General features: G+C 52.9%; 2 protein-coding genes across 3 annotated transcripts; one reads left to right on the top strand and one right to left on the bottom strand.

Moving 5' to 3' along the window:
- Positions 1-2,338: 2,338 nt before the first annotated feature.
- On the top strand, positions 2,339-10,088 carry CAPNS1 (calpain small subunit 1). Of its 2 annotated transcripts, XM_006217031.4 has the most exons (11): positions 2,339-2,482; positions 3,358-3,575; positions 4,572-4,605; positions 4,886-4,975; positions 5,144-5,201; positions 5,294-5,358; positions 7,159-7,227; positions 7,329-7,407; positions 7,546-7,662; positions 9,340-9,398; positions 9,583-10,088. In XM_006217031.4, exons 2-11 carry the CDS (start codon positions 3,376-3,378, stop codon positions 9,607-9,609), a joined length of 798 nt encoding a protein of 265 aa, XP_006217093.1. In that variant the 5' UTR covers positions 2,339-2,482; positions 3,358-3,375; the 3' UTR covers positions 9,610-10,088. The 2 variants fall into 2 exon arrangements, with proteins under 2 accessions (XP_006217093.1, XP_072823261.1); XM_072967160.1 differs by lacking the exons at positions 2,339-2,482; positions 3,358-3,575 and adding an exon at positions 3,912-3,970.
- A 653-nt stretch (positions 10,089-10,741) lies between these two features.
- On the bottom strand, positions 10,742-12,167 carry COX7A1 (cytochrome c oxidase subunit 7A1). Its single transcript, XM_006217030.4, has 4 exons — positions 12,054-12,167; positions 11,459-11,545; positions 11,249-11,333; positions 10,742-10,857 (listed from the first exon to the last, which is right to left on the bottom strand). Exons 1-4 carry the CDS (start codon positions 12,066-12,068, stop codon positions 10,802-10,804), a joined length of 243 nt encoding a protein of 80 aa, XP_006217092.1. The 5' UTR covers positions 12,069-12,167; the 3' UTR covers positions 10,742-10,801.
- Between the last annotated feature and the right edge of the window lie 827 nt (positions 12,168-12,994).

The raw sequence follows: 12,994 nt of genomic DNA, 5'->3' as shown, positions 1-12,994 counted from the left end.
GACCCAGGTGCTCACAGGCTCCCCCTGGCTGCATTTGAGGAAAAGACTTCCAGGGCAGGCACAGGAGCAGAGATCAGGGAAGAGGCTCTTCTAATGGTTCAGGAAAGGTGAGGGACCAGGTTGAGGGTGGGGGAGGTGGAGAGCATTGAGATTCTGTGGGTAGAGTCACCAAGGTTTGTTGACAGGCTGGAGTGGGTCTGAAAGAGACGTCAAGGACAAACCTAGGGTATTTGGTGTCAGTCACTAGAAGGACTGAGGTGCGATTAACATAGATGGGGAAGGTGAGGAGACAGCAGGTTGGGGAGGAAGGTCAGGAGCTCAGTTTAGGATGTGTCAAGCTTGAGACATCTCTCAGATCCCCATGGAGATAGTGAGCAGGATGGAGAATGTAGGAACCTGGAGAGAGAAAATATCTGGGCTGAAGATAGAAACTGTGGTGTTGATAGCCTCGAGGTAGAATTTAAGCCATGCATGTGGGGAGATCCACTGTGGCCGGTGTGGGCTAGAGAGGAGAACCAAGGCTAGGATTTGGAGCTGGCCAGAGTTAAGAGTTCAGGGAGACAGACCTGAATGACAGTATGATTGTAATTGGCAGTGAGTGCTTTGAGAAATTCACAAGACTGTAACTGCACGCTTTGCCTAATCTCAGGTTCAGAATGGGAGGGGTTCCTAGAAGAGCTGACTCCTGAGCTGACATCCAGAGGTAGAGAGACTACAAAACCAGGCCAAAAAAATAAAGGCAGAAGGAGTGTTCCAGGTAGAGGGCACAGCACATGCAGCTAGTGAGCCCCAGAGAGGGCAGAGAAGGAAGTTAACAGTCTGGCAGGGAAGGGTGTGGTGAGAAGGGAATCCAGATTAGTCATCACCAAAAGTTTTGGCATTAGCCAAGCCCACGTACAGACCTGGTCCTGCCACCCTCTGTGACCTCTGCCTTCAGAGCCTCCATTTTCTCTCCTGTTAGTTTCTGCCTTATAGACAAGGCTTGCGTAGTGGGCGCAGCGAGCCTTCAGGAAGCACAGCTGTGATTGGGGTTTTGACTGTTGTGATCTTGTTATTTGAGCTATTATATTATGGAAGACTCAGCATTGAGGAGTGCTTAAGAATACAAACTAGGTAGTTTACTCAGTCAGTTTACTTATTTGTAATATAGAGATAATATATAGCATACATCCCATAGGACTGTTTTGAGGACACTTGAGCTAATATATATAAAGTACTTAAGGGAGTGCTTGGCAGTCGTTGTTGTTGTTGTTTTAATCAGTATTTTCTAAGGATGAGCAAGAGTCAACCGCCTGAGGAACCTCAGGGTGGGATCCAGGCAGAGGAAACTGCACAGGTACAGACCCAGAGGATAATACCTACGATTGACTAAGTGTTTATCATTTAATTCTGGTAGGGGCCTAGAAAGTGGGCCATGGGAACCCTTGTTCGCATTGTACAGATTCAAAAACCATTGCTCAAGTCACTGTTTAGGGATCCCAAGTTATTAAGGGGCAGAACCAGGATTCAAACTCAAGCTGAGTCAGCTTCCTAGAACGAGGCTAAGGGCTAGACAGACAGACTGCTTGGGGGAGCCAGATTTAACTTCATCCGAGGAGTCCTGAAGAAGTACTGGGTGCTCACAGGTTGGAGGTTGGAACCAGAGAGCAAGCGAAAGGGCTTCAAAGGTGGCTTCAGTCGCCAATGTCCCTCTTAGCTGCATTCCCCACCCAGCCCACCACCCGACCTTGGGAACATCTATCCTCAGAAACCAGGCTGTGGCCAGCGAACTCTTACTGTGTCAGGGGCCCTCTTTAGAGACTGGAAGATTGGGACTACAGTTTGGGCCCATCCAGGGAAAATGATTCTGGTGACCCTGAATTAGGGGGTAAAGGGGTGCGGATGGAGGAGGCACGAGGCGGATTTCGGAGGCGGAATTGGAACGCCACCCGGACTGTGCCTGCAGTGTCCCCGCCACATATGCGGGCGCTTGTCCTCGGACTGTGGGCCAGACAAAATTCGGGGCCTCCAGACTTGTCGGTGTTTGTCGAGACAAGGCTAGGTCAGGGGACAAGTTCCAAGAGGACAGAAAACCACATCCGTGGGCGGGTGGAGGCTGGCTTTGGGAAGAAAATTCACACTACAACATTAGGGGGGTGACCTTGGGCACGGTGACTGCCCAGGTCACCTCGGGGTGCCTGCACCTGAACTGGAGAGGTTGCAGGGGAAGACCTCAGCTCTATAAAGTCAGGGCGGAGTTGGACCGCTCGGCACCGGAAACGCAGGGCGGAGCCTCGGCGGCCGCGTCCCGCTGCAGAAGGCGGGCCGGCACGCGCAGTTCCAATGTTGGCGCTAGGACCGCGCGGATGCCGACTGGGCCACTCCGCTGTGCCTAACCCTGCTGCGGCCTTCTGAGTCATCAGCCCCGCCCTGCGCAGCCGGACGCAGCCGGAGGCCCCGGAGCAGCAGATACCAGCGGACCGGCGGACGTGTGAGCAAGGCGGTGAGCGCCCAGTCCGGATTCCCCCTGCACTCCTTGATCCCGGCCCTGCGGCCTTCAGATCCGAAGAGATCGTAAAATCTTGGGCACAGGGGTACCCCCCGACCCGTGATCTCAGATTCGAACTCCCAGACCTGTCCGGCCTCAGTTATCCCGCCCTGGACTCTTCCACCTTCTCTCTCAGGATCTAAAGTACCAGCTCATAGACTTGAGAGGTCTTGTAAATTCAGCCCTGGGTGCGGCCTCCAGAAGCACTATTCTAGATCCGTGCTCTCAGTTCTAATAGAGACTCCGTTATCTCGGGCCCCAGGGCTCACACCCACAATCTTAGACCCGAACCCACAGACCCAACGATAACACTGTGATCTCGCTGTTCGTTGTATCTAAACTCTCAAGCCCACATTCTGGATTTCTGAAAGTCCGCTCCAGGGGCCTCCAGGAGGAGAATTTCCGATCCTCGCCCCTGACCCGCCCAAGACCCCTAAATCAGTTCTGAGGCTCTGGATCTCAGATTCGAGTGCCAACGTAGGGCCCCCATCTTTAAAACTCCAGTTGACTTGGCTGGTGTCTGGTGCTTAATGATGGTTATGCGTGGATTCAGTCCAGGGTCCTCCAAGCCAGACGCTGACACTTTGGACCGGGAGGAGGTTTCAAATCTGATCATCCGTCCCTATGCCATCCACCCGAGAACAACCTTCCCCTAGAAGCCCAGACCCCATTCCGAAAGGATCCTCAAACCCCAGCTGGAGGATAGGTCTCCTCCTAGAGGCTTCATATTACTCCCCTCCACGTCCAGCAGCCAGAAATGCGTATTTTTGTGGAGAAGGGGGCGGGCTGACGGACGGGACAAGGACTTGACCCCTTTTTCCCCCCTACAGGAATCTGGAATCACAGCCATGTTCCTGGTTAACTCGTTCTTGAAGGGTGGCGGCGGCGGCGGCGGGGGAGGCGGGGGCCTGGGCGGGGGCCTGGGGAATGTGCTTGGAGGCCTGATCAGCGGGGCCGGAGGAGGCGGCGGAGGAGGTGGAGGCGGTGGCGGCGGTGGTGGTGGCGGAACTGCCATGCGCATCCTGGGCGGGGTCATTAGCGCCATCAGGTAAGGCGGGGCCTGATGAGGGGAGAAGCCCGGAGGAGGAGGCTTGTCCAGCAAGAATAGAATGGGGCAACCTGGACACTGACCAGGAACCTTATTTAGGCTGGGCCGGGCCTGGGCTAGGAGACTGGCCTTGAGGCGGCTGGCCCTAATGAGTTCATGGGGGCGGGGCTTGACATGGACTTAGTCTGACTGTTGAGGGTACACAATCTGATGGGACCCGGAGGGGCTTTGGGAGGTGGGGCTTAATGGGTCTGGCATGGCTAACTTCCGCTAACCTGAGATAAACGTTAAGGGGGCGGAGCTAATGATGCTGAGTATCACTTAATGGGGGCAAGGCTTTCCATATAGGTGGGTTAATGAGGAGGTGTACCTAGAAGAGGTCTAGGCCTAATGAGGTAAGGAAATGACCTTGAAGGGGCAGAGCCTGGCTGGGAACCGGCTGGATTAAAATAGAATAACGTCCAGGTGGAGGTAGGGCATGTGGTCCATAAGGGCCTAATTAGTCTTGGCCACTGAATGTGATCTTTTTTTTAATTGCAGTATTCGGTTTACAATGTTGTGTTAATTTCTGGCATACAGCATAGAGTGTGATCCTTTGAAGGGGTGAGAACTGTTGGAGCTGGGGTGGGATGCTAGGACGACACAACTGTTCAGAAGTCATGGAGATGAAGTAGGTTCCTAGACAGGTGGGACCTGAGAATGGTGGAGTCGAGGGAAGGTTGGGGCCGAGTTTCTATGAAGCAAGCCCTCGGAGGGACTAGGTCTTGTGAGTCTGCCATTGGGTAGGTGTGCCCTGGCAAGAGAATCCTGGTTGCGTGGGGGCGCAACCAGGGCAGCAAGGGTAGGGACAGGCGAGGACTGATGAGGCGGAGGGAGCAGGTAGGTAGGGTGGCGGGGTGGGGGTTGGGGGTTGGGGCCTGGGGGCTGGTGCTGCCGTTTGGAGGCCCCGCCCCCTGGCGCTAACTGCCGCATGTTTCCCTTCATGGATCCTTTCAGTGAGGCGGCTGCGCAGTACAACCCTGAGCCCCCGGTAAGCCTCCCTTTGCAACCACAGGTCCCTCTTCTCCAAGACCTTTTCCAGCACCCATTCATATCCCTTTGGAGAAGCCCCACACCTCTCCTTATGAAATTCCTCATTAATTCTCTCTCTCGTCATGTCCTTAAACTTAGCTCTACCCCACTCCTTATTCACCGACCACCTCTCATTCTTTCGTCACTCAGCCGCCCAGCCCACTGTGACTTTCCCACCTAGGCTGTCCTGGCCAGGGCACCCCTCCCCCTACCTGCTCTGAGATCTCCTCCCTCTGCAGCCCCCTCGCACCCATTACTCCAACATCGAAGCCAATGAGAGCGAGGAGGTCCGCCAGTTCCGGAGGCTCTTTGCCCAGCTGGCTGGAGACGTAAGTAACATGGGGCCCCCAGACCCATCCTGACCCTTCCATGCCTTCCCTTGGGCTGCCCTTTACATACCCACCCGACTACAGCAATCCCAGAGTTCCCATCCTCCTTCATGACATGCCCAGACCCTTTCAAGTCACCCCTGACCCATCCCTAACTTCTCCCCCCAGGACATGGAGGTCAGTGCCACAGAACTCATGAACATTCTCAACAAAGTCGTGACCCGACGTGAGTGACCAGGGGTCAACATACAGGGCAGGTTCAGAGGCATGGCGTTCACTGTGATCTCTGGCCTCTGACTTTCAACCTGTTTCCCACAGATCCTGATCTGAAGACTGATGGTTTTGGCATCGACACGTGTCGCAGCATGGTGGCCGTGATGGATGTATCCTTGAGGGCGGTCTAGGGGAGGCCTTGGCGAAGAAGGGATTTTCTGAGGGCATGACGAGCAGACAGGGTGTAGATGTGGACATGTATACATCAAAACACACACCCACCCATGGCCATGTGGCAATAAATAATAATATCAGCTGTCCACAGCTGGGACTTACTTACATTTACTTCACAGCCACCCTGTTAGGCACAATTATTATACTCCATTTTATAGGCGAAGAGACTCAGAGAGAGGCAATCACTTGTCTGAAGTTATACATAGTAAGTGGGAGTATAATCTTTAAAAATTGTGTAACACTATATTGTACTCCTGAAACTTATATAACATTGTAAATCAATTTATACCGCAATAAAAAAAAAGTATGTGGCAGATTAGGAATTTGGACTCAGGTCTTTTGGGCTTGAGAATTTCAGCTTAAAACTGCCTCGTGCACACACGTTGACAAGGTCACACCACATACATGAGGATATGTGAAGGCATGTGCACGGGAACACACACAGGCCCGTCATTCACTGATTTTGGATACATGCACACTCAGCACAGCATTGCACACCTATATATTTATATATATGTATGTATGTGTCACATGATCACATACATGTGTTGCATAGGGTTAAACAATTCCAGCTCTGCCTCTCAGCAAGGTTACTGAGCCTCTCTGCCTCAATTTGCCTCCCTGTAAAATTGGGTGAACCATAAGGGTGATAACAAATTGGAGTTACCTGCAGATGGTTTCACATAGTGCACAGCACATAGTAAGTGGTCTGTACACACTAGCTGTTACATGATCTCATCCAGGTAGATTTTTCAGCTCTGAATCTGTTTCTCTGTCACTAGGGAATAACACTGGTGGGGCTAGTGTCTCGAGTTAGTGAGACAAATGTTCCTGAGAAATAGCACTGTCGGATGTGTACTAGGTCGTTTGATAAGCCTTGGCCACTTGGCCATCATTGCTATTTATTGAGAATTTATCAAATGCCAGCCCCTTTGCTAAGGGCTTTATACAAATATCTCATTCACTTTTTTTTTTTTTTTGGCAAATCTCAAACTCGCAATTTATCCCTCCCCACCCCATTTGCCCCCTGGTAACTATAAGTTTGTTTTCTATGTCTGTGAGTCTGTTTCTGTTTTGTAAATAAGTTCATTTGTGTCTTTCTTTTAGATTCCACGTATAAGTGATATCATATGGTATTTTTCTCTCTCTTTCTGGCTTACTTCACTTAGAATGACAATCTCCAGGTCCATCCCTGTTGCTGCAAATGGCATTTTATTTTTTTCTATGGCTGAGTAGTATTCCATTGCATAAATACACCACAACTTCTTTATCCAGTCTTCTGTCAGTGGACATTTAGGTTGTTTCCACGTCTTGGCCGTTGTAAATAGTGCTGCTGTGCACACTGGGGTGCATGTATTTTTGCATCATTCACTTTTTATCACAAGCCCAACAGGTATATTTAGTCACCACCTTATTTCCTTGGAGTTCTGATACCCTTGTTTTTTACATGTCCTAACATTTATAAAGCTGAATTACTATCAAGGAATTTTATAAATGAGGAATTCCATGTGGTTATGTTCAAAAGGGAGTCCTTATTTTTTAGAAATATAAGTTAAAATAGGTACGGGTGAAATGAAAAATGAAGCCACACCCCAGGTGACATGACTGGGGTGTGGGTGGGAATGAGAGCTGAAGTTTTAGCCCAGGGTCCCCTGCTTGGCTGTGATCATCATCACATATGCAGGGTGCACAGTGCACACATCTGGGTACAGTTATTCTTAACACCCTCCTGCTAGAGTGACACAACTGGCAAGCTGGGTTTCGAGGAATTCAAGTACTTGTGGAACAACATCAAAAAGTGGCAGGTATATGCAGCCTCTGAAACTCCTAGCATGAGGACCCCCAAGCCATGGAGATGCCATGCCCCACGATGCTCACTTGAACCCTGACTTCTCTGTCCCCACAGTCCGTATACAAACAGTTTGACTTTGACCGTTCAGGGACCATTGGCAGCAGTGAACTCCCAGGAGCCTTTGAAGCAGCAGGTGTGGCTGGTTGGAACATGGGGGGCTGAGGGTGGGACTGGTGAGGCAGCCCCCACTGAGCTGGTCTGAGCTTCAGTCCTGGAGCTGGGAGTGGGTTGGGCCCTGAGGCCCCCATGCCTGAGAGACTAACATTCTCAGGGTTCCACCTGAATGAGCATCTCTACAATATGATCATCCGACGCTACTCAGACGAGGCAGGGAACATGGATTTTGACAATTTCATCAGCTGCCTGGTCAGACTGGATGCCATGTTCCGTGAGTGACACCCCATCTCTCTTCCTGGGTGGGGATTTGTCCAGCCTCCATCGGCCAAGTCTCCTCTGAGCCTGACCCTGAGGTGGGCAATGTCAGGGGCACAGAAGAGACTAAAACACCTGTAGTTCCTGCTCTCATGTCGCTCACAGTCCAGAGCAGGAGGCAAGTTGCCCGACAGGCCAGCTCAGAATGGTTACGTCTGGGATAGGGGAGGCCTAGACAGTGATGGGGGCTGTGAGGGCAAGCTCAGGGTAGAGTGGGTTTAGATTTGGGACTAGGGGAGCTCTGACAGCTATTCAAACTTAACAAGGCACCTGGTGCAACTTATGGGGTCAAGGGGGGCTTCCTGGAGAGGGGAGGGCAGGGCACATGTGTGTTGAGACCAAACGATGAGGAGTGACCCCAGCAAGAGGGTGGGGATGAGTGTTGCAGTGGGAACAGCCTATGTGAAGGCCTAGAAAGGAAAGAGAAGATGGTGCTTTGGGTGTTTCTTGTTGGACTCAGTTCAGAGTGCTGAAAAGGAAAGAGGTGATGGGGAGACACAAGGCCGGTAGGGGCTGGATCACGAGGGTCCTTGTAACATTAATCCACTGAATCCTTAAGACTGCCTTGAGGAGTGGGAATTATCGTCCCCATTTTCTGGAGGAGGAACCTGGGGTTCAAGGAGGCAACATTTCTTAAAATTCCTTGCTCACAGCCACTCAGCTAGGAAGTTGCAGAGCTAGAATTTGAACTCAGATTTGCCTGAGAGAGTTGAGTGAAGGGAGGCAGGAGCAGTGGGCATGCTCAGGCCATGCCTGGCTGTGAATGCCGAGTTCAGGGGTGCTCTGACACTGCTGGGGTCAATGGAGAGCCACAGCAAGTTCTAGGCAGGGGGAGGATAGGGTCTCAGGTTGAGCTTTAGGAAGATCTCCTGGCTTCCCAAGAGCCCAGGGAGGACAATGCATGAGGAGCTTGGGTAAAGGAAAAGGGGCAGGTATGTCAGGGACACAAAGGGAAGATGGAAGTGGACAATAGGGCAGTTGATGCCACAAGTCATGTATGAGTCATCTATTCTTCTCAGCCCAAGAAATTGCCTCAGACTTACCAGCTGGGGGGCCAGGAGTAACTAGTGAGTGCAGCGTCCGGGACATCACGCGTGTGGACACTTGAGAGTGGTAACTGAGCAGCGGGTGAGAGAGAAGCAGCAGGACAGTGTGGGCACCCTTTGCCTAGGTTTGGCTGTGAGTGGGGAACATGGAGCCGAGTTTCAGGACAGGAGCAGGGACCACACCAGACTGTTAGGAGCGGGAAGTGCAGAGCCTGCTTCCAGTAGCTTGCTTAGGCTGGAACTGGAGGGTGTGGAGCTTAGAGCGTGATGGGAGGCTGGCGCTCCAGGCTCGGGCAGAGGGTGAAGAGGGAGGGGTGTGCAGGTCAGCCTAAGGAGGCCATCACTGAGGTGGGTAACAGCCGGGTTCCAATCCCTTTCCTCTTTCTCGCTGGATGACATGGGGCCCATCACTTCACTTCTCTGTGCCTTTTTAAAAATGACACTCTCACAGAACTGGATTAAATGAGTTAATATATGGGAGGCACTTTATGTGCTTGGCACAGAGTACTAGCCATTATTATCATTATCCCATATGTTAGTATATTTTTATCCTAAAAGCTAATCCCCTCAACTCTTCATTTCTCCAGGTGCCTTCAAATCTCTTGACAAAGATGGTACTGGACAAATCCAGGTGAACATCCAGGAGGTAAGAACCCCCATCCTGGGATGTGGGGGCCCACCAGGGGACCCTCCCCTCAGTCCCATGTGCCAGCTCTGGGCTGGGGCTCCCTCCCTCCTGTTTTCCCAGCAGGCCCTGGGTGAGAACAGAGAAGGGCTGCTGGTATTCCTAGGTGCCCTGCTCCTCACTCTCGGTGCCTTCCTCTCCCCAGTGGCTGCAGCTGACCATGTATTCCTGAAGGGGAGCTCCAGACCTGCCCCCCTCATCGCCTCGCTGTAGGAGTCAGCTTGGACTCTTCAGTCTCTCCCAGGGCTGATCCTGTCTGCAATCACATCTTCTCGGGTCCTGCTGACCCACAGGCCTTTCCGTTCTCCCAGCCCTCAGTACCCGGCTCTCAGTCAAAAGCCAGAGCCCAACGTGCCCCAACATGCCCTGCCCCAAGGGTTACCCCAGCCCTGGCACACCCATCTCACACCCACTCTGTAACCCCTCTCTTGCACCTGTGCCAAGCCTAGTACTTGTGTTGCTTCCACACCCCAAGGGCCCTTCTCTCAGTTCTGAGAGTATCACTCCAGTCTCTACGCCCAGTTACCACCTAGGCAGCAGAACTCCAGGCCATTAACAGGCCCACATGCCCCAGTGCCTTTGTCTGTATTCTGCTCCCAGCCTGCCAGGCCCAGGAGGAAATAAACGCACCCCAGTTGCTGTTCTCTCTGAGGTCTGCCTCCTGTTCTGAGAGTTGGGGGGTGACTCTGGCTCTGTCTGGGGCAGAGGGATTCTAGATCTGGGGAGTGAGGTGGGTTTGTCTCTGCAGGTCTCCTAGTCCTGGTTTTTTTCCTCATTCTGGATCCCAGTTAAGCTGTAGTCTCATTCTTGCTGAGATCTCTCACAGGTCCTGTGAAGACCAAGACCAGGACCTGCAAGCCTGGGCCATCTCTGCTTCTGCTGCAATAGCTGGGCTGCTGGGAGGTTTCAGTGCCACTCCTGGCTCTGTCCCCCAAGGCCATGTTTGTCCCTCTCAGCTTTGGTGCTGGAGTGAGTCTGCCCTCCATTGCCTCTACCTCTGTGGTGTCATGAACCATGCTTAGCATCTTCCTTCACACCCTCGGGCCTCTGCAGGGGGAGGGGCTGCCATCCCAGGATACACAGTCCCACTCCAGGTCCCCAGGCCCTGAAGGGCAGCCCAGAGGTATGTTGTTTGGGGCTCCCAGCCCCTCTGGGAGGGCTGAGAGCAGCAACATCCTAGGAATAGCCCTGGTCTAGCATGAGGGACTCAGGGCTGGGGTAATGGGCTGTCCACAGGACAGAGGTCACTTGCTGGTGGGAAGAGGGGCTGTGGGGGGACACACACACAGAGGCCAGAACTGGGCTGGGTTCCCCAAGAAGCCAGCACATTTATTGATGCTTGTTCAGGTCTTGCAGACTTGGTCTCACTTCTTGTGAGGGAAGGAGGCCCAGCCAAGACAGTACAGGCTGTAGAGAGTGCCTAGGGAAGGAGTGTGGGGAATATACAATGAATCTGATCCCCTCCTTGAACCCCATCTCAGGCTTCTGAGCCCCTCTGCAGACTCCCCAGTCACCAGCCTGGATCCCAGACCCCCTTGAGTCTCCAGTGGGAAATCTTGGACCCTTATCCAGACTAGGCCTCAGGCTTTCTCCCCAGACCCATCACTAGCCCAGGCCCCCTCCTGGGACAGAAGCCCAAGCCCCAGGGTGCTCCTTCCCTTTATGCCAGCCCGGAATCCCCTACCATCCCACACCTGGCAAGCTCAGGACCCAGTCCCCTCCGAAAACCCCAGCCCTGGAACCAGCCCCTTCACTCCAGCTGGAGCCCCTCTCCTCCTGCAGTTCCGGCCTGAGCCCTGCATTGTACTCACCCCCCAGACACAGGGTCATGGTCACTCGGTACAGGATGTTGTCGGTCGCACCGCCCTTCAAGTGCACGGGGAGATCATTGTCCTCCTGGATGTTGGAGCATACGATGAGAAAGGGGCACCGCCTGCTCCGTAGATGAAAAGCTCCCGCCACCCCCAACTTCTCTTCAGGTGCCAGCCATTGGCCGGGGGTCTTCCCCTCGCCCCGCCTACCTGGAAGAGTTTCTGTTTCTCAGGCACTCGGTTCTCAAAGCGTTTCCGGGCGGTTGAGCTAAAGGAGCGTACCAGTGCCTGGGAGACCTGTGGGGAGGGGGTGAATGAGTATTGGGAGGCACTTGGAGGGGCGTCCCGTAGGGGGCCCCGCTGAGGGATGGGTATCGGACTCTCCGAGGCTCTGATTTGGGGATAGTCCCGTCCCTTGGGAGCGTCTCAAAGGCGAGGTTCCGAAAAGTCAGCACGAGTTGGGGAACTCAGAACCTGGGAACGTCGGAACTTGATAGGGGGTACCTAGGGGGTTTCCCGGCTGTCTAAAAAGTCCGGAGGGGAAGAGGTGTTAAGTTCCCAGTGCCTAGATCCCAAGGTGTTCAGGGACCCCTGAATGAGGGGAATAAGTTCAAATCCAAGGCTTTGGGCCAAGTTAACGGTCCCCGGCTGTCTCAAACTCTTGGACTGGGAGCCGGGAGGAGGGTTCCCAGGCTTTTCAGGACCGAGTCCCGAGCCTTGAAGATCCCAGGATGTTTGGGGAGTCTGGTATAGGGGAGAGGGCTTCCGGGTTGGGGGCCCCAGCTCGACCCGTGGGGGCCCTCACCCGCAGGGCCCTCATCCTGAGTCCTCCTCTTCGGCCGGAGTCACCTCCCCTCTCCACCCAAGGACAGACGGCGCCCTCCCCTCCCGGGGAATCCCAGGCCACGCCCTCGGCGGGCCTCACGGCTGCGCTGTCCCGGCGGCGCGCTCGGGTTCGTCCAATAGGCCGGCGGAGACGACGCTGCAACCCCTTCCCCGCGCCCCCGCGCCCCCGCGCCAAATGGTTAGAGCACCCATCTGTTAACTCACCTTGGAATTCTATTGGTCCAAGTGGAGAGGCAAGCGGTCCCAGAGAACAAATTTTCGAGTTGTTTCCGAAGAGGCATCTCCCTGGGGTAAGTGCAATGCCTCAGTCAGGCCCTTCGGGTCTCTCCCTACCCAGTTGGTTTTGGAGAGCGAGTGACGGCTCAGATAAACTGGGGTTCGAACTCCTTGTTCTGTCCACATAGATTGGGTGATTGCATCTCTGAGCCTTAAGTTTCCTGTCTGTAACGGGACTAAGGCAGGATCTTCCTCAGTTTTGTTGAAAGCATTAAATGAGCTCATGTGAGAGTATGACCGAGCTAACAGTTACTTTGCAGGGAAAAAAAGCCATTATTTCTACCACGGTAAGTTTCATATATCAAGTATTTTTATATTTAGTTAAAAACTTGAGAGAAAAGCAGAAAGGTATCATGGACCTCCGTCTTGGACCCATCACCTCCTTCAGTGATTGTCATCCTTATCGTGTTTTTCATGTATCTCCCCTACTCAGCTCTTTTTCTTAATTGGTGTATTTTAAAGCAAATTCCAACATCGTAAATCATATTTAAATATATATCTCTAACAGATAAGGACTTTAAAAGGAAAAACCTAACAACCCAAAATTTATGGATTGAATCTTGGGTTAGAAAAAAATCATTTAAAAGTTTTCTTCTTTTGGTTTGTGGTACAACGGGCAAATTT

This window comes from Vicugna pacos, chromosome 9 (assembly GCF_048564905.1).
Source record: "Vicugna pacos chromosome 9, VicPac4, whole genome shotgun sequence".
Lineage (NCBI taxonomy): Eukaryota > Metazoa > Chordata > Mammalia > Artiodactyla > Camelidae > Vicugna > Vicugna pacos.
Note: the sequence above shows the minus strand (reverse complement) of the source record. Positions and strands in the feature narration are given on the sequence as shown.